This window comes from Glycine soja, chromosome 5, assembly GCF_004193775.1.
Source record: "Glycine soja cultivar W05 chromosome 5, ASM419377v2, whole genome shotgun sequence".
In the NCBI taxonomy this organism is placed as follows: Eukaryota; Viridiplantae; Streptophyta; class Magnoliopsida; order Fabales; family Fabaceae; genus Glycine; species Glycine soja.
In genome coordinates, this window is record NC_041006.1 from 311,880 (window position 1) to 335,237 (window position 23,358).

General features: G+C 35.0%; 3 protein-coding genes across 6 annotated transcripts; all 3 read left to right on the top strand.

Moving 5' to 3' along the window:
* Nucleotides 1-1,041: 1,041 nt before the first annotated feature.
* Nucleotides 1,042-5,184, top strand: LOC114411650 (protein MAIN-LIKE 1-like). 4 transcript variants are annotated; one of them, XM_028375287.1, is made up of 5 exons: nt 1,042-1,195; nt 2,462-2,744; nt 3,745-4,602; nt 4,684-4,968; nt 5,074-5,184. In XM_028375287.1, exons 2-5 carry the CDS (start codon nt 2,538-2,540, stop codon nt 5,107-5,109), a joined length of 1,386 nt encoding a protein of 461 aa, XP_028231088.1. In that variant the 5' UTR covers nt 1,042-1,195; nt 2,462-2,537; the 3' UTR covers nt 5,110-5,184. The 4 variants fall into 4 exon arrangements, with proteins under 4 accessions (XP_028231088.1, XP_028231086.1, XP_028231089.1 ...); XM_028375288.1 differs by adding an exon at nt 3,441-3,557 and having other exon boundaries at nt 1,059-1,195; nt 4,684-5,184; XM_028375285.1 differs by having other exon boundaries at nt 4,684-5,184.
* A 1,141-nt stretch (nt 5,185-6,325) lies between these two features.
* On the top strand, nt 6,326-11,849 carry LOC114411652 (formin-like protein 3). The gene is made up of 3 exons (XM_028375289.1): nt 6,326-6,854; nt 9,191-9,469; nt 10,488-11,849. Exons 1-3 carry the CDS (start codon nt 6,522-6,524, stop codon nt 11,595-11,597), a joined length of 1,722 nt encoding a protein of 573 aa, XP_028231090.1. The 5' UTR covers nt 6,326-6,521; the 3' UTR covers nt 11,598-11,849.
* Nucleotides 11,850-12,911: 1,062 nt separating this feature from the next.
* LOC114411653 (zinc finger CCCH domain-containing protein 41-like) lies at nt 12,912-21,669 on the top strand. The gene is made up of 5 exons (XM_028375290.1): nt 12,912-13,056; nt 14,283-15,154; nt 16,259-17,452; nt 17,817-18,149; nt 20,845-21,669. Exons 2-5 carry the CDS (start codon nt 14,369-14,371, stop codon nt 21,298-21,300), a joined length of 2,769 nt encoding a protein of 922 aa, XP_028231091.1. The 5' UTR covers nt 12,912-13,056; nt 14,283-14,368; the 3' UTR covers nt 21,301-21,669.
* Nucleotides 21,670-23,358: the final 1,689 nt, after the last annotated feature.

Below are 23,358 nucleotides of genomic sequence, written 5' to 3' on the forward strand. Positions count from 1 at the left end.
TTAGATTCCATGCCCAACCATCCGGCTTATTTTGTTTTGGCCGAAACTCCCCAATGGTATCCAATCCAACATTTGCTGCAGTAGAATTTGTTCCCATTGGAACCAAGGTCTCATCCATTGTACCCATGTTCCATGAACTTACTTCCGCAATCTTGGCATCCCTTTGCTCCAAGTTTAGGAAAATTCTATTGAAATTTTTGAGCAAAGACTCCCTCCCCAACCACCTAGTTCTCCAAAAACTCACCTCCCTCCCATCACCAACCACTCTAGATATATTATTTTGAAACCACCCAAGATCATTCTCAAACATCTTACAACAATTTAAAATGTCACACCACCATTGGTATCCCTTTATTGGGTATCCTCTCTCCACAAGAGTATCCAAATATAAAATATCATATTTCCTTATCAGAACACCTTTAGATTTTTTATTCCCAATCCATCCTTCTCAATTGGAGAGCATACTAATACATATTCATAATATATACTACACATGATAATATAAAATTTGTATAATCATGGTTGAAATGCACAATTAATATTTGTTTTTAATTATATTCAATATAGTTATTTATCTTTTAAAAAATTTAATTTAATACTTTATGTTTTTAAAGTAAGTAAAAATAATCCTTTCGAAAATAAAGATAATGATTGTTTTTAATTATGAGAATGAGTTTGAACATTTTCTTTAATCTATTCAACACTTAAAATTTGTCACATTATTTATATATATATATATATATGAAAACTAACATGGAAAAAAATATCTCATAAATAATTGAAAAATTTTAATATTAAATTCTTTTTGATTGTTTGAGACTTATTTTCATGTAAATTTTCATTTTGTTAATGATTTTTTTATTCAAAGATAATTGGATATAATTTTCATATATGCAAATCTAATAATACAAGTTTTAAATCTCATATTAATAAAAAATTTAAGATTATGTCCAAAAATAAATAAATAAAATCTTACTTCGAAAGGACCTTAACAAAGGGCTAAATTAAACTTTATAAAGTACTCGCACTAAAATCTTATGAATTAAATATATAAAAAAAAATTACAGACCGTATTTGCAAAACAATGTTGAAGGAGGAAGCATAGTGTTGTTCAGGTTCACATAGTTCCCAGTTACGATTTGGGTGCCGCATTTTTTCGCCCTTGGAACTCCGATTCCAACTCCATCATCACAATGTAACTTTCTTACTTACCCTTCTCTCTTTTCGCCCTAAATTTTTTATCTTTACCTCATTTGCTGATCTGGGACAATTGTTTTGTGATTAATTATGGGCGTTGGATTAATTAGGGTTAAAATGAGTGGTTAAACCTTGTTTTCTTATTAACTGTGTTACGTGGAGATTGACCGTGCATTTTGAAAGGGTTGTTTGCTATCTTTCAATGCTAGGGTAGGTTCTTCATTGTGTACCCATGAAAATGAAAATTATTCAATTTAATACGTTAAATTACTCAAAAAATGCAAGCATTTAGTGATGTTTGTGTTTACTATCTTTTTCAATATACAATAGAAAAACCCTTTGATTTTTGCAGCTGTTTTTGGAATGGGGCATATTTGAATATGTTCATATTACAAGCAAGTGCTTAAAGAAAATGGAAGGTGAGTTTGTCGAATATGGGGGTTCAGCATGAAAGTTAGGTCAGGCCCCTTTGTGGTTTCTACCAAATACCCATTTTTCAACTTCATGTTCTAAAAAATTTCTTATTATTTGTGTGTAAAATGCTGATGCTATTAATATACTTCATGTCTCAGTTCCAAATGTTGATCTGGTAGTCCACCCAAAAGCCAGCAAATGCCCTTGAAATTTTGAACTTTAGGGATTTTCATGTAAAATAAGGGTTATTTAAAAGAAAAACCAGTATAGTCTTTAGTTATTTCTGAAACTTGAAAGGATGATCTCTTGCGTGGCACTCTGCCTCCTCTGTGCAATCCAGCCTCCTCGTTTTAGAGGCTTATACTTGTTTATTTCCTTGACTTTTGTTGGTATACTTGCATGTTTTGCTTAAGATGTACAACTTCATATTGTTAATTATGAATTTTGAGTAATGTGTTTTGATTTTTCAGCATATATATATATATATATATATATATATATATATATATATATATATATATATATATATATATATGTATGAAAAATTTAGATTAACAGTCACCCCGCTATGTGCTCTCTCATTATAGAGTTTTTGGGGTTGGCAGTTGGCTGCAACATGCTGCTATCCGAAATTGAGATAACTATGATTTATTTATTATTTACTTTTCAAAATTCGAATTGTGCTCTCAACTTTATAGTGAAATGTTATTTTACTTTGTTGATGCATTAAGGTTTTGTGTATTTCAATAATCTGGGGATCATATGTAGTGTTGTATGTAGGCATTAATAATTTATTGTACCATCGTGGTGGAGTGTTTTTGCTTCATAATGGTTATGTATTCATCCTTAGGAATTAGAGTTCTCTTGACTCAATCAAACCAGCAAAGGTCATCATAGAAAAGGACCGATGTGCTTCTGATGCTACAATGTTGTCTAAGATTGATCGTACCAAGAAGAAGAAACATAAGGAAAATATGCTTCATGTTCTGGCTGGTGCTAGTGCACGGTTAACACAACTAGAAACCAGAACCCACCATCTTGAAAATTCTGTGGAGAATTTGAAGGTATCGGTTGGAAATAATCATGGTAGCACTGATGGAAAATTGAGGCAGCTGGCGAATATTCTTGGAGAGGTATTTTATCTGTCACACTCTCTCAACACCCCAACCCTTTCTAGCCTTAATAATTAGTAACATATTGTATGTGGAATGAGTTCAAAGGTTGATGTAAATATTTGTTGTATATATACAATGGAAGGTTTACAAAATTTCATCCTTGTAAAACATATAATTAACAATTTAATACCATAAATAGGTGTATCCTAATCCTACAAACAATTTTTTTATATGTTCAACCATTCAATTTGATTTTGACAATTTTTTTATTCACACCAGATATCATGACAATCTCTCAGTATAGCTGTAGGTCCTTATTTTGAGTTATTTCTTTTCTGTCCCTAAATTTTCATAGATAACTTCTGTTGAGCAAAATGAATAACAAAAAATGTGGCCCATACTCAAGACTCCCATTATCGTCGGTCTGCAGTTTGGAATGGTTGGATATAGAGTCACAGACTTATCCCTGTAAACCATGGAACACCTGGTTCCATGTCATAAGGCAGCAATCTTATGATTGCAGCATTGCTTACATGTCCATTTAATTTAATATTTGCTCATGTTGCTCTTGCAAGCTTATTTTCACTAGTTCTCTCCTAAGACTTGATTTTTTAGGAGAATGCTTATATTATGCTCAGCATGTTGGACATCATAATAGCTCAAATTTGGCATACAAGTTATGAGTGGAACTAAGCTTCTCTGGAATGAATGTAGGTTTTTAGTGCATCTTTATTGAGTCCAGTGGACCCAGTTGGGACCCTGTTATTACTGAACTGAGCTACAAGGATTGATAGTTGACATCCTAAAACTAAGTAGGCCTTTTCTAGACAGGTATGTTGATCTGAATTGGTTAGACTTTTTTTTTTACCAGACTAAAGTCCAAAAGGGTTAAGCTGAAAAACACGTCATAGAACGAATTATTACACGTCATATAACATAATATACATTACTAGATTTTAATATCTTTTGGATTCTTAACTCATGAATTTGATTTGGGTCCAACTCAACTCCTTCACAGGCTGAAGATGTCTCTTCACGGGATCTGAAACCAATGCAACTTACTGATGAGGCATTTCCAGGTGGTCCTGAAGATGTCTCTTCACAAGATCTGAAGCCAATGCAACTTACTGATGAAGCGTTTCCAGGTGGTCCTCAAGACTTGTCCTTGCTTAGATCCTTTAGGAACCATGTTGCCACACGCCTATGGATAGGAGAGGACCGTCACGAGTTGAAGGTGGTTAATCATGGGCGAAAAGTCACGGACTTCCATTTGGAGAATGAGCATGTGAAGGCCATAGTGGAGATGTCTGGGCTGGCGCCCCTTCTAGAGGCATGCTACCGCATAGTGGACAAGGGTCTCTTGTCTGCTTTTGCTGAGCGATGGCACAAGGACACCAGTTCCTTTCATCTCCCAGTTGGGGAGATGACCATCACTCTAGATGATGTGTCATCTCTCTTACATTTACCGATCTCTGGGGATTTGTGTTCATTTCCATCCTTTGGTGCAGATGAGGCTTGTTTATACTTGGTGGAGCTACTTGGGGCCACCAAGGAAGAGGCAGTCAGAGAGACGAAATTCACTCGAGGAGCACATGTGCGATTCAGGTGGTTGCAGGATTTGTATGAGGCAAACATCGAAGATGGACACTTCGACTATGCAGCGAGGGCTTTTTTGTTGCATTTGGTGGGTTGCACCATCTTTGCTGACAAGAGTGCCACATATGCTGATGTGGCATTGTTAGAGCTTTTTCGTGACCTTAAGACATGTGGCAAGTATGCGTGGGGTGCCTCTGCCTTGGCATACATGTATGATCAACTCAATGATGCTAGTATGCATCATACAAAGCAGATGGCAGGTTATATGACTCTTTTACAGGTATCAAAGTTTGTATTTTATTCTCTGTCATATCGATGTTTACTTGTTTTAATTCAATTAATGATGTTAATGTTGTTCTAGGCATGGATTTTTGAGCATTTTCCGGCCATTGGCTCTCGCCAATTGACAATTGGATATAAAGAGCGTGCACCCCGTGCCTGTCAGTGGACACCTATAAGGGGTGCAGGTGACGTGTTCACAATTCGAACTGCGCTGGATATGTTGCAAACGAAGGATATCTTGTGGATGCCATACACGGTTCATAGAGAGCATAGGCCTTTTCATGACATCTCACTCTTCTCAGGATACATTAGATGTGGTTCCTCAGCATTTCCTCTGAGAGCCCATACTGGTCATTCTTGTTCGGTAAGTGTGTGTATGTGTACACTCTTTTATGCTAATCCTTAATTCCTTTTGTAGGAACGGTTTGAGAGGATTTCTGAACTACTTCAATCCATGCTTGATCTGAAGATGGTCACGCTTGGAACATCATGCAGGAGGCATTAAACATCTCGCGGCCTAACACTCAGACAGATTGTACATATCAAAAGAAGAGGAAGACACGTAGATGATATCAAAAAATTAATATCAATACTTATCTAAAAGTATAAAATATTTTTAAAACCATGTAATTAGTAACTTTGTGTTTTTAATATAAAAAAATTGTTTAATACTTCTTACTTTTTCATGGTTAAATAACAAAAAAAAATATTAATACAGTACTCTTCGTATTTATCTTTATTTATTTACTTTTGAAAAACAATTTTATTAACCTATTCATTGAAGAATTCAAAAAAATTATCATATTTTTTAATCATATTTTTTATCTTTATCAAACTTAAATATCATATACACTTGTGTACTTCTTAAAAAATATACACTTATAGTTATAGTAAATAAATAATAACATATTAAAAATTGGAGTAAATTATATTCCTTCTTCCCGAGACTTATTATATTCTTGCATCCTTCATTAAAATGTATTTATTTTGCACTCCATTAAAATGCATTTATTTTGCACTCCTAAGCATCTCCATTAACTAACCGTGTTAATTAAATTTTTAATGAAAAATTGAAATAAATCCTCCTTAAAAAGGGGTGTGCTTCTTAAAAAAAAGGTTGTGTAAGGATCCAAACAATGAGTGATCTGAGTATAGTAAATCTTAAATGCACGACAACAATGATTGTAATTTGCTTTAAAAAGTAGCTTTAAAATAACTATTTTTTATATAAGTATTTTTTTAAGAAATGAATAAGATTTGTTTTTTTTTAAAAAAAACAGAAACTATTGTTTTAAGCAAAACTAATTTAAATAAACACACTAAAAAAAATCAGAAAATTACTTATTTTATTAAAATAAATACTTATTTTAACAAATTAGGGTGAATTTATTTAAAATTTAAAAAATAACTTAAAATAAATATTTCTTTTAAGAAACAGATAATATTTATTTCTTAAAATAAATAAAAAAATATTTTTCTTAAAAAAATAATTTAGACAAACACATAAAAAAACAAAAAATTGTTTATTTTAAATTTTATTAAAATAAACATTTATTTTAACAAATAAATTTGAACAAACTAACTGACACTAACTATAAGAAAAGATATTAATAATTTTTTTTTAAAAAAATAAACCTTACCACATATGTTATCTTTTAACTTTTGAGATTAAAAAAAAAACGGAGAGATAAAAGAAAATAAATAATTTTTTTTTGGAACGGGAAATGATTTTTTATAATTAGGATTGAGAAAGGTGAAGAAAGAAGGATAGTGTTGTGTTGTTGATTGAAGAGGTTTTCGGTTTTCTTATATGCTAAGAACTCGACACACACAATTGCTGTTCGCACCTAACCAGAAAGAAACCATTGTGTTTGAATTCGTTGGTTGCTGCTTCAGTCTCAGTGTGGTAATTCATCGATGAATACGACGCCGTTTATGGACAAGCAAATTATGGATCTCACTCACGGTCACGGATCTTCTTCTTCTTCCACTACGCAGTCGCAGAGCAAGGACTTCATCGACCTCATGAAAGAACCGCCACAACACCATCACCATCATCATCTCGAAGATGAAGACAACGATGAAGAAGAAAAAGCGCGTGGCAATGGGATCAGCAAAGACGACATCGTTCCCAGTTACGATTTCCAACCGATTCGCCCTCTCGCCGCTTCCAATAATTTCGATTCCGCCGCATTCTCTCGCCCTTGGAACTCCGATTCCAACTCCAACGCTTCCCCTCCCGTCATCAAAGTAACCTTTTCTCGCTTACCCTTTTTCTTTTTCGCCCCAAATTTTGCGTCTTTAACTCGTTTGCTGATCTGGGTGTTCTCTATTATTTTTGAATTATGTTTATGGGGTGTTTGTTTTGTGATTGTTTATCATGGGTATTGGATTAATTAGAGTTCAAATTAGTTGCTAAGCTTTGCTCTATGAAGCATCCGCTGACACGGACATGGTTAATGTCCAAAATCTAGGACACGGGGAACACCGCATAGATACACAAACTTAGAGACTCTAATGAAATGAAATATGAGTAGCATATAACAAAATATCTAAATTGATGATATATTCATCTTTTTAAACAAATCTTTTATGTTTTTTTCAAGTGTATGAGTTGTGTAAAGGTGACAACTTAAGTGTTTAGACCAACAAAAATAATTTTTAAATTAGACACCTAATAAGAAGTGTCAGACAAGTATCAAACAAGTTTTGGGATGTGTCGGTGTCAGAAATGTGTCCGACATGGCGAACAAGAGAGGCGTTTGTGCTTCATAAGCTTTGCTTGGTGATTAACTGTGAGGTTGTCTTCTTGTTACTTGTGATTGCTGTTTGATACTCCTTTGAGTTTTATTGAAAAACTCGGTTATGTGTTGCATGGAGATTGTTTGGGAGCATGGACATGTGGTGGTCATGGACCATGCCATAATTTTGAGAGTCCTCTCGAAGGGGGTGTTTGCTATCTTTCAATGCTGGGGGAGAATATACACACACACACACACCACACTCACACACTATTTCACTTTAGTTTTTTTCAGTATGGGGTTCTCTACTGTGTGTGCGTGTGTTCATGAAATATATATGTTGAATGTTTTAAATCACTCAACAAATGCAAGCATTTAGTGACTTTTGTGTTTTCAATCTGATAAATGCTCTCTTTGCTAATGATTTTTGTTTCTATTATTGACTTTTTATCGTGCACCTGCCGATGCTGGCGCATAATAGAAAAACCCTTTGATTGCTGCTTGATTTTTTAAAATTATGCATATTGGCAAGTGCTTAGAGGAAATGGAAGGTATGTTCTGTGAAATCTGGGGGTTCAGCATTGGGAGTTGGGTCAGGCCCCTTTGTCGTTTCTATCAAATCCCCACTTTTCAGCTTGGGTGGTTAACCATAAAATTCTATGGAAATGGATCCCCTACATTCATACATTTGTGCAAAACTGCTGGATGAAAATCGCTCAGTTTAGATCTTGCATGCTTATTTTTAAGTTAGGTTTATCGGCATAAAATATGAGTTGTCAGATCTACATCCAACGATTTTGAGTAGCTGAATGTGTGAATGCTGAAAATCTGTGACTGCAAGGAATCCCTATCCAAAATTCTATAGCTTGTTGTGGCATGGCAAGTAGGAGATTCAAGTTCCAAAAATTTCTTTATTTTTGTGTGTAAAATATTGACACTGTTACTTAAGATACTTGTCTTCATGTCTGGGTTCCAAATGTTGTCTGGAAACAGTAAGAGTTAACTGATACTATCTAGTTATTTATTTCTAGGTTGTTAATACTTAATAGCCCACTAGAGCATGGCGTGATAGTGGCATAGCGACTGTCAATTCTGTAGCATAGTGTTTTGGTGTTGTAGCCGTTGCAGCTGCTATAGCGGTCTAGATCACAGCCTGTCATGCACAAATTAGCGGTAATAGTGTAGTTCACCCCAAAACCTGAAAATACGGTTAAAATTTAAGTTTTAAGATTAGGTAGGTAGGGGGTATTTTAGGAATTTTGTGTTGTATAAAGGATTTTTTTGAAGGAAAAACCTGTACAGTTATTTGTCATTTATGAAACCTGATTGGAGAACCTCTTGAGCAACCCTCTGCCTCCTCTGAGCAACCTAGCCTCTTCACCTTATAGGCTTAAATTTCTTCATTTCCTTGACTTTTGTAGGTATACTTGTATATTTTGCTTAAGATGTGTAACTTTTTATTGTTAATTGAGAATATTTCATGATTTTTGAGCTTTTTTTTTCTTTCCTTTCATCATTTATATGTATATGTTATCAATTAAATTTTTAATATGCATAACCATCATCCTGCTATGTGCTATCCTGCTATTGCATTTTTGGAGTCACCTGCTAACGTTGTTATCTGATATTAATAACTCTGTTTTATTTATCATTTACTTCTCAAATTTAGGGAGATTTCAACCTAAATAATATTCCTAATGCGTTGGGTTTTAACCGTGCCGAATGGCATTTTGTGATCCATGTAGCCAATATGTAGTGTTGTATAGGAGGCATTAATAATTTATTGTACCATCTCGTAGTGTTTTTTCTTCATAAATTTGATGTATTCATCCCTATCTGGTGCAGAATTACAGTTCTTTGGATTCAATGGAACCTGCGAAGGTCATTGTAGAAAAGGACCGAAGTGCTTTTGATGCTACAATGCTGTCTGAGATTGATCGTACCATGAAGAAACATATGGAAAATATGCTTCATGTTCTGGAAGGTGTTAGTGCACGGTTAACACAACTAGAAACCAGAACCCACCATCTTGAAAATTCTGTGGATGATTTGAAGGTATCGGTTGGAAATAATCATGGTAGCACTGATGGAAAATTGAGACAGCTGGAGAATATTCTTCGAGAGGTATTTTATCTATTACACTCCCTCCACCCACCTGCTCCCGCCCCCTTCTACCCTTGATAACTAGGAACATTTTGTTGATGTAAATATTTGTATATACATGGTAAAAGGTTTACAAATGTTTATCCAAGTAAATGGTATTAAATGGTTAATTATATGTTTTACTTGGATAAACATTTGTAAATATATTTAAATCATAAATATTTGTATATATTTGTATCCTAATTCATTAACATTTTTTTATGTTCAACCATTCAATTTGATTCTGACATTTTATTCATACCAGATATCATGACAATCTCTCAGTATAGTTGTAAGTCTTTATGAGTTCTTTCTTTTCTGTCCCTAAATTTTCCTAGATAACCTCTGTTGAGCAAAATGAATAACAATTAACAAAAAATGTGGCCCATGCACAAAACTCCCGTTATTGTCTGGTGTGCAGTTTGGAAAGGTTAGATGTACACAGACTTCTCCCTGTAAGCGTTAGAAATCCTGGTTACCAGGCCATAAGGCAGCAACAATGTGACTTGACTTGTTGTGTTTCTTTCTTACTGTAAATCCTTATCTGTGCAGTCCACTTCTAACATAAGAAATTGAATAATATTGAAATGTTTGTGAATTTGGTTAGTTCTCCTATTCCTATATTGTTTGCTTTGTACGGTTAATATTAAGCTTCTGGGAGAGGTCTTTGGCACAGATGATTGAATTTAATACTGTTTTAAATTTTCTGTAATAGTGAAAAGAATCATATTATTAAAATTATTAGACTGAATTTGTTAGTTCACAATCAGAAAAAGGAAAAGGAGAACAAATTATTTGAATGAATGGTTCATGGGGAAAGTTATGTAGAGGCTAATTTCGAGGAGAAGTGAAGCTAATTTAATAAATTGGTGTATGAGCATGCTACTGTTAGTATAATCCTAACTTAAACTTTATCTCTAAGCTTTAGTTCATGATATATTATAGTTTATTTTCATACTGGCTGTCTTTTACTGTTTTGTTTGACAAATGAAATATACAGGTGCAATCAGGGGTGCAGACTATCAAGGACAAGCAAGATATTGTGCAAGCTCAGCTGCAACTAGCAAAGCTACAAGTGTCCAAGACAGATCAGCAATCAGAAATGCAAACTAGTGCGATTACCAATCCTGTTCAGCAAGCTGCATCTGCTCCTGTGCAATCTCAACCACAGCTTCCTACCCCTGCTAATCTTCCACAATCAATTCCTGTTGTTCCTCCCCCTAATGCACCTCCTCAACCTCCTCCACAACAGGGTTTGCCACCTCCAGTTCAACTTCCAAACCAATTCTCTCAGAACCAAATCCCTGCAGCTCCTCAGAGAGATCCATACTTCCCACCACCCGTTCAGTCTCAGGAAACACCAAATCAGCAATACCAAATGCCGTTATCTCAGCAGCCACATGCTCAGCCCGGGGCACCTCCACATCAGCAATATCAACAGACCCCTCATCCTCAGTACCCTCAGCCAGCACCTCATCTACCTCAACAGCAGCCACCATCGCATCCATCCATGAATCCGCCTCAACTACAATCTTCACTGGGTCACCATGTTGAGGAACCACCTTATCCTCCTCAGAATTATCCTCCCAATGTCCGCCAGCCACCATCTCCTTCACCCGCCGGTCCTCCTCCTCCTCCTCAACAGTTCTATGGGACCCCAACCCATGCATATGAACCATCATCGAGCAGATCTGGTTCAGGCTATTCTTCTGGATATGGTACACTATCTGGCCCTGTCGAGCAATATCGTTATGGACCTCCTCAGTATGCTGGCACTCCTGCACTAAAACCACAACAACTGCCAACTGCTTCATTGGCTCCGAGTAGTGGAAGCGGTTACCCTCAGCTCCCAACTGCCAGGGTACTCCCACAAGCAATACCAACTGCATCTGCAGTGAGTGGTGGCTCAGGTTCTACTGGAACTGGAGGCAGGGTTTCTGTCGATGATGTGGTTGACAAAGTTGCTACTATGGGATTCCCCAGAGACCATGTGAGGGCCACGGTTCGCAAGCTGACAGAGAATGGTCAGTCTGTTGACCTAAATGCAGTGCTGGATAAGCTCATGAATGATGGTGAAGTCCAACCCCCTCGAGGTTGGTTCGGTCGGTAGCATGGTAGGATTAATTGATGTATAGAAGAATCAATTGCTCACTTATGAAAGGTTTATGAGGAGACTTTGTGGTTGGTTGGTTGGATTGTGCCAAAGTGGATATTTTGACTCTTTTTTTCCCTTACTCTCTTCTTGTTTCTTGGAAAGTTGAAACTGGTTTGCTTTCTTGTCTGGCTCCGATTTATGACTATCTTCATCTTGCTTTGTATATCCGCAATAAATAGAAGTGGATTACGAAAATTACTTAGAACAGCTCAACTTCTGCCATGTTACTAATAGCGTGTTTAGACTCGTTAATTTTCATGCACACATGAGTAAACCTAACATGGCCCTCAAATAAGGTGTTTGTATTTATCTTTATGAGTTTGCCAATAATCAATGCTAAACCAAGTAAAAAAATTTCATCATAGAACATCATATTTAAACTAAGGAAGCAAATCCCATACCAACATCCCATCGATTGTATACGCTTCTGCAATGAACTTAGTGACCATGTTTTCACTATCATTTAGTTATAAAAAATCATCCATAGGCTTCTACCAATAACCTTCCATCTATCCTTTGGAAACTCAAACTTAACCATGAAATAACCATATCCAACATCCCTTATATCAAAACGTAGTGGTTTTCACAAAGACTTTAACTTTGAAAGCGTAGTGGGGTAACCAAGACTCCAATACTATTGTTGAGCAATTTAATCACAAGAGCCTCTGACCATAGCTCACATAGCTGGTTGAAATAACTCTCGTCAACAATAATCTTCAGGAGTAAAAGATTCATATCCTTGTATTACACTTTTAGGAGATTGTGAGCAAAGAGATCATTTTTCTCTCCTCGAGTCAAAGGTGGTCTACCAATAGTTTTATTGTAAAAAGAAACTACAATCGAACCTTAATCAAGGGGATCCGTTATAGATCACACTATGAGAAAGACTGTCAGAAAAGTGGATTAATTTTGATGATTTTTTGGCATGGCCTTTTAAAAAGTGATTCTTTAAAAAAAGTGGATTAAAAATAATTATTACGTACAAATAAACGAGTTTAATTTTCATCCATATTTAGTATGTATTTTGTTATTCTATCAATTAGTTAGAAATTATACTACATACCTCTTAAAATAATTATCATAAAAATAATAATCTTTAAAATACTGGTTGAACAACAATGTTCTTACTTTTCACATTGAAATTACATTTCAATAAATAAAAAATTAAACAAAACATGATTTTAGAACATTTTTTTGGTATGCAAGAAAGAAGGCAAAGACGAAAGGGGAAAAATAAAAAATAAAAAATCATCTGAATAAGGTGTGGTGTTGTGTTGTGTTTGTTTCCTCCCTTACAAAGTCTCCACCAACGCACAAGAGAGGCGCACGCACCACGCTCTCACTCTCAGCTCCTCCTCCGTCCAATCGCCGCCGCCGCCGCCGGCTCCATTCCACGACTCCTTCTTTCTCTCAGGTTTTCCCTCTCTCTCTAATTACGTTGTTCTTCGAATTGCTTTGCCCCCCTCTTATCCTAATTGAAGGAATGAACGGAATAGATATATGCTCGCGCGATTGCTTTCTCTTTAGGTTTCACTGAATTTCGGTGCTGTGGAATGGATGCGTAATTTCGGGGATTTTCTTCGTCGCTATGTGTGGACATAACCCCCCCTCGTACAGTGTAGTGGTTGTTTGCTATATATTCGATGATTTAAATTAGAGCAAATGATTGAAACGCCATGTGTTGCGAACGGAAATATTTGTTAGTTAGGGCTAACAACAGTGAGGGATCTTTCCAATTAGCCAATCATTTTGGGGTAATTAGCAAATGATATGGTGTTTTATTTTTTGTAATTTTATAGATTCCTAGGGGGTTCATCAGCAGTTGAGCTGTTGATGACTTTGGTGTGGGATAATGTGGTGAAATTTTTATTGCTGCATTGTCTTAGATGATGATGTTGGGTAGCTGGAGATCTGTTGCCTTTATTATTATTATTATTATTATTATTATTGTTGTTGTTGTTGTTGTTGTTGTTGCTCCTAATATGTTTGTATCCTATGAATACTGTGTGATGTGTTATTCTATTTCTGAATCAACTGCATATTTGTTTGTCTTCCCCAGCTGCTACTTTGATAAACCTTGGGTGTTTCCACAAAAGTTGGATGATTCTCTTACTATTTGACGAACCAAACAGAGTTTAGTTTTAAGTGATTAAAAGTAATTATTATGGTTTTATCGTCTTACTTTGCACAGATGCTGCATAGTTCGCATACTAGGGAAGTAGGGATGTGCCCAATTCTTCACTTTTTATTGTTTAAGGAGCTTAGTCAGCATTTCTCACTCACCACAGTTGGGCACAAGATTGCGGATTTCATATGGACGTATTCTCGTGCATTGTTTGTGTTTGAGCTCCTTGCTTGTTATCCGTTGAGATTGTGGAAATATCACTGTTTTTCAGCAATTAGTAGTAAATTGAGATTCTCAATTTGACCTTTGGCATTTTCCTTGCAACTGAGTGTAATGATGCATGAATAGTAAATCTGGCCATTAAATGCAAACATAACATGTATATAAGTAGCCAGTGCCTTTTGCATTTGCTTTGTGTAAGATTGTTAGACTTTTATATTTAGATTATGACACCAAATCATCTCATATTGGATCTCCTATATTTTCTATTGATGTTGGTCCCTTTGTATTTCCAGAACTGTTTCAGACAACATAAGCTGGTTATTCTTTCTAGTTGGTGTTTGGAAGAAGATACTATAAATATTGTGTTGTAAGAGAGTTAATGGAGCTGAAAGTTTCATCTCCAAAACCTGAGTCTGTTGCACCGTCTGATCGTGCCAGTGATCCTGAGGAAAAGGAAGTGAGTGATGATGATGATGATGATCGGAATCACAAGCATCGAAGGAGGGAAACTCGTTCTCAATCTTTGGAGAGAGATGTTTCAGATCCTGTTATCAGTAGGTCATTCAAAAAGCGTAACAAAAATTTTGGGAATAGGCATCCATTCAGGGAAAATGAATCTCAAGCCTTTGAAACGCTGAAAACTTACAGTGATGCCACCACAGATAAAGAATTTTATTTCAAGTTTGATAGAAGGCGCCCTGGCTTGGCTTCAGCCCCTCGAACACCTTTAGATATGAGTCAAAGACTACGGGCAAACCAATCTTTTACTGGAGATCCTGGTGTTGGCAGGGGAAGAGGCAGGGAATCTGGTTTTTGGAATCAACGTGAATCTAGGTTTGGTTCAATGGATGTTGCTTCACAAATGGTTCCGCAGGGGTCCATTCCTCCAAGCCTTTATGCCGGACGTGGGTTACCCAATGTTTCAAATGCGCAAAATGCAGCATGGAATACATTCGGTTTAATTCCAGCAGTGCCCAATGGTGGCCTAGATATGCTTCATCCGATGGGTTTACAAGGAACACTCAGAGCACCTATTAGTTCATCTTTGAATGTGAATATTCCTCGCCAACGATGTAGGGATTTTGAGGAACGTGGGTTTTGCCTTAGAGGGGACATGTGTCCTATGGAACACGGTGTTAATCGGATTGTCATTGAAGATGTTCAGGTACCTTTTCTTTTCTTAGGATGTTTCCTGTTGTTTAGTGAACAAGGGTGAAACTCACATTTCAAATTGTATGAGGAATTCCATTACAAAGTAGAATAATATTTCTGTTGTATTTCACTTTAAAGAAGAATTGACTGACTGTAGGTGGAATCAATTCAATATTATTGCACACAAGTTATATTTCAGATGTTCATGTGGGTGATTTAATTTACTATAGGATTTGCTGACATGGTTGGGACAAAATGTGTTGCTGAGGTGCTGTTGCATCTCCTTAGGATTTTTTGGGCTGTTGTACGAATATTTGACTATTTGATGTCCTTGTCATTTGCATGTCTCTCAATCAAACTTCGTTTTATCAAAGAGAAAAAAAATGATAATTCCTTACTTAAGAGCAATGGCAAGTGCAACATTGAAGCATGACTCACATTATACTGGTAAATCAAATATATTAATCCTAAAACACAACACCAACCACTGAAAACATAAATAGGTCTGAGTTGAAGCAGTTTCGAGATGCTACATTAAAAAAATGAGGCATTGAGCCAACGAAAAGTTACTAGATTTAAAAATTAGCTTCACTATTTTTAAAGTGTCTACTCCCTCTCATATCATGTATCATTCCTCAAGTTTATATGGATAAAGAATAAAATCATGCATGGTAATGATAGTAGAGGGGGCAGAGGGAAATTTTAAAAATGGTGTCATTTATGAAAATGTTCCCTCATGTTTTCTGCTTGGTTGCATTGCTTTTGGAAAATTAGATATTACACATTCCTTTTTGAACTTGACATGTTTGCAAATTGCATAAATTTGTTAATGGAACGTTTACATAAAACTATTGGGCTTTTTAACACAAACTTGCATTTCGTAGAATTTTCAAAAATTCAATATTAATATTTATTGCATTGCGCTGTGCAAAAAAAAAATATTTATTGCATTGCATGCATTGTATTAACTTATGTTGTATACTTGTACTTTCCCAGATTTTGTACATTATCATAATTATGCACTGCACACGGTCAGTTTGAATTAGATGCAGTAATGCATACTTTCGTATAGGGTTTGATTCATTGTTAAACTCACTATTTGTTGTTCACAATTCAGAGTCTTTCACAGTTCAACCTTCCTGTTTCACTTCCAAGTGCACACCTAATTGGAGCTCCTGCCGGATCTGGATCTTTACATTCAGTAAATGCTTCGACCCCTTCGGTGAACAACAAATGTTTACCTGGAAAAATTTCCAAGTCTGTGGTCAATGATGATGGTTTGCCGTTGGATGGTGTATATACTGGTCCTGGTTGCACAAGTGGAGCTGATCTTTATGATCCTGATCAACCGCTTTGGAATGATTGTGGTCTAGAGTCTTCAAATGCACTCCTGACTCTTCAGTCATCCAAGATTGATGAATCCAAGCCCATATCTAATGATGCTCCCGATAGTGATTGTCCAGTTGGAACTGCCAGAACTTCTGTCAGTTCACAGGGTGCCAGTTCATCTGTCTGGGCCAGAATTGGTAGTTCAAAAAACAGATTTGACATGAAAGAAAAAACTAACTCTACAACGAGTTCCTTTAATTATCCTGAGAATCAATTAAAGGAAGATAATGATGAATTAGTTGGTGCTCACAATGCTTCCTTTCAAGTAAAGCAAAACATAGCAGATGATGCTGACCCAAAAGCCTTGGAAGCCTCTTTGAAAGCACAAACTGATAGTATGCGTAACATACGCAAATCATCACAAAAGGCATTCTGTACTCTATTTGTAAATGGGATACCTCAGAAATATAACAAGAGAGAGGCTCTTCTTGCTCATTTTAAGAAGTTTGGGGAAGTTATTGACATCTATATTCCATTAAACAGTGAACGGGCTTTTGTGCAATTCTCCAAGAGAGAAGAGGCTGAAGCTGCTTTGAAGGCACCGGATGCGGTAATGGGTAATCGTTTTATCAAGCTATGGTGGGCTAATCGTGATAGCATTCGCAAAGATAGTACTACAAGTGGGAATGGTGTGATTGTAACTCCCCGTGGGCAAGCACCTGCTTTTGTTCCATCTCATCCTGTTGTCACTGATAGGGGTAAAGACATCCATCAAGCTGATGCTTCAAAGACTATGTATGAAGTATCATCGCCTACTGATCAATCTAAGCCTGTCATCACAGATGGACCCAAGGTTCCACCTCCTTTGCAGAAGAAGCTTGTAAACTTAGAGAGTCTAAAAGAAGAACTGCGCAAGAAGCAGGAAATGCTAGATCAAAAACGCAATGAGTTCAAGCGCCAGTTGAACAAATTTGAGAAACAAGTAAAAACTGAAGGCCCTTTCCTTTAATTTGTTGTTGATTATACATTGTTTTAGAGGTTTATGATCTTTTGGCTTTTAAAAACTATACCTTTAGAAAGTAGCGTGATTGGTTTAGACTTTAGTGTCAGGTAACAAGCATTATGTATCAAAAAGGCCTATACTGCCCTTTTCAAGTCTAAGTGAAGTTTATATGGTAGAAACTTATAAAATATTTTTCATAGTTTATCTTCTACTTATCTTAATAAAGAGACATAGAAGTTAGGCATACTTGTCATTTTTTATTCTCATGTTACATGGTATCATCTTGTTTCTTGTATTGGCGTCATTACTTCATTCTCATCATATGGACTTTGGTTATTCACAGGCTTCTGGACTCAAGGGTGAAGTATCTACTGAGCAAGCTACCAAGAGGCTCAAAATGGGCGTGACATCTGATGTTGCCAAACTGGCTTCTCCTCAATCATCGGATGCTGATGTTGGCATGACATCTCCACACACAGAGGCAACAGCTGATAAGAATAAACAGCTGGTCTATCCTGTATCCCAAAGTCCTAAATCAAGTACAGCAACAAGACTGCAAGAATCTACAGGCTTGAAGCACCCAATTCAACCATTAATGCCTGTAAATAGATACAAATTGGACAATCGTCCTGCTGCATTTCGTATCATCCCACCTTTGCCAGCTGGTCTAGCAAATGTAAGTATTCTATCTGTCTTTCTGTCTGTGGTTAAGGTATAGGAGGATTTTACAATGGCATGCTTAGTTGATGCACTTGTTTTTAATACTGTAAGAGTCTAAGACACATCCCCTGTTGGAGTCGGGCATGCACTCACATGTGAGAGTAGTAAATATTGGTTTTAGACATATGTTCATATTTGTTGGAAAAGTTTTTTACCTTTTGAATTTGAAGCCCAACATGTGCATCAATGTTGTAGTCTGTGACTGTGTTCTTAGTTATCTTTCCTAACTCCAAAGTCTGACCCATTTTAGGATATTTGTGAAAACGAAATACTATCTGTAGATAGAAACACAGAAGAAATAGTAGTGACTGGTTGGGTCAAAAAATGATTTGTTTGTCATCCTTCCTTTTAAATTATTTGTCATTTTTTCTATCTTCATGGGTTGTTTATAATGCTTAGAAATTATGGCAACTGTCTTCTTTCTCTGCTATACAGAGACACATAAGAAATCATACTTTGACTTCCAATAATCACTGTCTACTCCCTATTTTTTATACCTTATGCACTGTTCGGGGATTGGGTTGAGATATCTGGAATAGTTCGTCAGAGGTTTGACCTCAATCCATTGATTGATCACACCATTTAGTGAAGCAAAGGGGAAGGGTTTGTCATAATTACACTTACAGGGAATTGGGGTGACTTTTGTTTTAGGGTATAAGAATTCATTCTCAAGAACATAATGCTGGGAATTACATTCCTGAGTGTTTTAAAAATGTTTTTTAAACATCTAAAATTTGTGGGAAACTTTTTCCTGAAATTCCTAGGTATAAGCAAAATGTGTTTGGTTTACAATACATTTTCCAAATAATATATGCTATAATTATGAAAATGCCCCTACTATATGAAAAGATATTATTTGAATATTATTTTTTTGCATAAAAATAAAAGTAAGGTAATTTTTATCCATATGTTGCGAATAATTTTTTTTATAATACTTATTATATCTAATTGTAAATTATATACCTGTAAATAGTTTAATTTTTTCATTCTGAGCTATTCATGCTTAGAAATTATACTATGAAAACTTTTTCACACCTTACTATTAGACTTACAATGTTTCCCTTTTCTATGTGCACAATATCTAGGCTCAAAATAGTTTTTACCATATGAAAATTAGATACATGAAATAGAGGAAACATCAAACATGGGCAGTAGAGGAGTTCTGCACAAAAATTATCATTTCCACATTGTAGGAATCCAACTTTCCCAGTCTATCCCATGGGAATAAATACTCAGCCTAATGTAGGAATTTTCCCCCCTGGGAATAAGGTTTGCCCAGGAATAAATTATTTTTATCTTCTACCAAACTTGGGAATCTTTATTCTTGTGTTCCCAGGAATGTACTTTCATACCCTGAAAGATGCCCCCTGGGGGTTGTATTTTTCAATCCACCCATACTGTGTTTATTTTTTGGGGGCTGGGGGCAGAAGAGTTGTTAGACCATAATTATTCTAAGAGAGCAGAATTACACTAATAAATTTTACATTCTTTAATTGTCTATTATTTTCTGCCCATTTTTATGCATAAATTTTCTACTCAGCATATTTCTCTCTGTGATATATATTCTCATACATTATTTCATGCCAATTTGCTTTCTACTCATTGTAGAGAAGTTCTCCACCATAATAATGTGAAGAGGGTAAAAGGAGTACGAGAGAATTATACTGTAATGGGATAAACTGTATAGCTTAGCCTCCTTATGTATATACCACTAGGTTAACAGTGCAGTACAAAACAGTACAAAATACATTTGTGCAATATATCCATATATTCTCGAATCTCAATAACCTAAAGTTGACTCTTAACTCTTGACACTAACAACTCTTAACACCCCCTCAAGCTGAAGCATAGATTTTAATGATACTGAGCTTGTTTCAAATGACATCATAGCATACCCAAGTCAAAGCCTTTGTGAATAAATTTGTAAGTTGGTCAATGCTCACTTGTCCTAATATGGGATGTAAATATAAGTTTTTGCAAATTTTCTCTTGGACAAAATGACAATCTACGTCGTCATGCTTTATACTTATGACATATTGGATTTGATGAGATGAATATGGCAGCCTGGTTATCACATCACAATCTCTGAATTTCGGTAGGGGTAGACTATCAAATCCAATCTCATCTAACATCTATCTTACCCACATAAGTTTGCAATTAGTTTGAATCATAGCAGGGTATTCTACTTCTCTACTTGATCTTGCTACCACATTTTGCTTCTTATTCTTCTGAGAGAATTATCTCACAAAAAGACAGTATCTTGGGGTGGATTTTTAATCTGTAAGGGGTCTTGCCAATTTGTTTTTGAAAAGGCTTTAACTTGCAAGTGGTCATGATCCCTAATAAAGATTAATTAGATAAGTTGAACCTTTTCCATTGCATGAATCTACATTGTTATCTGTCTCATCTTGTCAAGCCGAGAAGCCCAAGTCAAATATATATCTCCTCTAGAATTTTTTTTAATAAGAAAAATTACATGAGACCATTTGTTGTGTATCAGATGAAAATAAAATTATTTTTATGGTTGATTTACTACAGGTCTATGCATTTATAAGGTCAAGTTGTCTTAGATTCGTAAATGTGCCATTATTAAATGAGGCAATCTTTTTCATCTTATTCTATTTTTGCTCAACTAAATTGCTGGCTATTAGGTTGCTGTTTTGAAGGAGCACTTCTCACCATACGGTGAACTTTCTGCCGTAGAGCTAGAAGACGTGCAAGTTAATGATAGTAGCCAACAAGAAGCTCATATAACTTTCACTACTCGTTGGGCAGCTGAGAGGGCATTTATTAATGGTAAATGCTGGAATGACCACAATCTAAAGTTCACGTGGCTGACACCTACTAGTTCTAGTTCTAGTAATGCTACTGGTAGCAGAGAACCTTCTCTATCTGCTCCCAAGGAGCCCTTAGATTCAGATGACCATTCTGAAGAAAAATTAGACAACTCTGTGAACCAAGAATCAATTGTATCAGATGCTGAGCATAAAAATTCAGAAACTAATAATGGTTTGGAGCTTGTGGAAAGGGAACCAAGTGAAGATCCCCAGTCTACCACAAGGCAAGTTTCTTCTCCCAAACAATCACCTGAGGGCAATTTCTGTTGAGGATCTACTAATGATCAGATTTGTACAGCAGGGTAAAATTTTAAATCTATCAAACTCTAATTTTCAGGGGCCTATTTTTTTTTTCAATTTCTGAAAATTTATCATTCCATGTTTCCTTTTTAAATGCTTGAGACTTGTAAATTTCCTTCTTTTTTGCTGCTTCCTGTATTTGGCGGTATTAGTTGAATGGTGCATCATGTTGTTTCTCAGCTTGGGTAGTTCACTTCTAGGATAAAAGTTTTGAAGTTCAAAATTCTGTTAAAAGCCATTGAACGGTTACATAACAAATATTCAGAAACCCATTTCCCTTTATGGCTGAAGTTACTGTAAAAATATAATTGGAGCGGTTAGTCACTTTGTTTGATGTCACTATCCTTTAAATGTTTGTTTCATTTCTACCTATTCTTTTAATTTGATTCAATACTCTTTAAACTGAAACTGAGTAATATATAAAAACTGATTATTAGTTAAAGACTCTTAAACTGAGACATTTGGCCAACGGCACAGTGGTCATCATCCGATTGAAGATTCAAAAGTTTTCATTATTTTTTTATACCTTTAAATTAATACCTATAGGATTCAAAAGTTGACCATAATGTGTTAAATGAAGGTTTTAATATCACTATAATCAAGTTTTAATCAAACGATTACGATGACGTGATCTTTGTTTTTAAAAAATATTCTGCAACTTATTTTAATAAAGGTTATTTAATGTTAGAAAAACGCCTACAGATCTTTATTTGATTAGAAAAAATAATAGGGCATAAAAAATAAAATAAAAAACCCGGGTCCAATTATCCTTCAACTTAAAAGTATCATTTTTCGAATATTAAGGAAGATAGAAAGGGGCAAGATATGGAAATGAGTACTAAATAGTTGTAAGGGGATCATTGTAATACCATAAAACTTTGACTCATCCAAAATGAATATATATTTTAGAAGATAAAATGGTTCTACTTGATTCGGAAGATTATCTCCATGATAGGATAATTGTAGTCCACACAAAAAAAAAAAAAAGTGTAATAACAATAATTATTGATTAAAAATCAAATCAATAATTAATATTGTAAATAATTTTAAATTGTGATATATATATATATATATATATATATATATATATATATATATATATATAATTTTTTTCAGAATTCTCATCAATAACTGTAAATATATTTTATTTTTTAATACACATTTTCAGTTTAAAAGAGGTAAATCCATTCGACCCCGTATAAAAAAAACATTTGACCAAAAATAAAATTTAATTTTTTAATAAAAATTTATGAAAAACTGCTCATCATATTAAATCTACGTCGCAAGTGTCTTAACAACGCATTCTAACTTTTAAGTAGACAATGTTTAAAATCTTAAATAAGTAAAAAATAAAAAAATAAAAAAAGAGGTTGGACTAAGTAAAGTTTTAAGGAAAATAACTTCTAAAATGTAACTATTTCAGGGGAACTTAAAAAAAAACTACGAGCATTTGATATCAACTTTTCCTTCTTAAATAAGAATACACTATCCAAGAAATTATAATATGAAGCTAATTTTTTAGTCCAAAAAATTATAAAATAAACCTTAAAGCTCTTATTTTTAAGTTTAACTTTAAAGTTACCTTGTATTTATTTTATAAAAAAGTCAACACACTACCTTGGATTTGATCAAATTACAATATTGAGAAGAGCTTCAGATGCCAACATATATTCACCAGATATTTTGTAAATAAGCAGTTATAAAAGGGGTCTCAAAATGGAGGAAAACAAGTAAATCCTAATCAGAATGTTAAATGAAACAAATTGCTAAATTGTCTGTGCAGTGAATACAGGCTCAGAATGGTATAATAAAGCATTGAAGCTACTCAGGATCACAAGTCTACTTTTTAGAATGATGCAAAAAATTATGATTCGTAACACTCAAAATGTACAATGACATATAGGCAAGCCAGCAGTTCCAAAATATGAAAATTGCCAATTGCTATCATCAATTCAAAGTAAAAGGACAACAAGAAAAGCATATGAAACGTTGTAACCTAAGAAATCCTCAAGCAAATATTACTTGCTG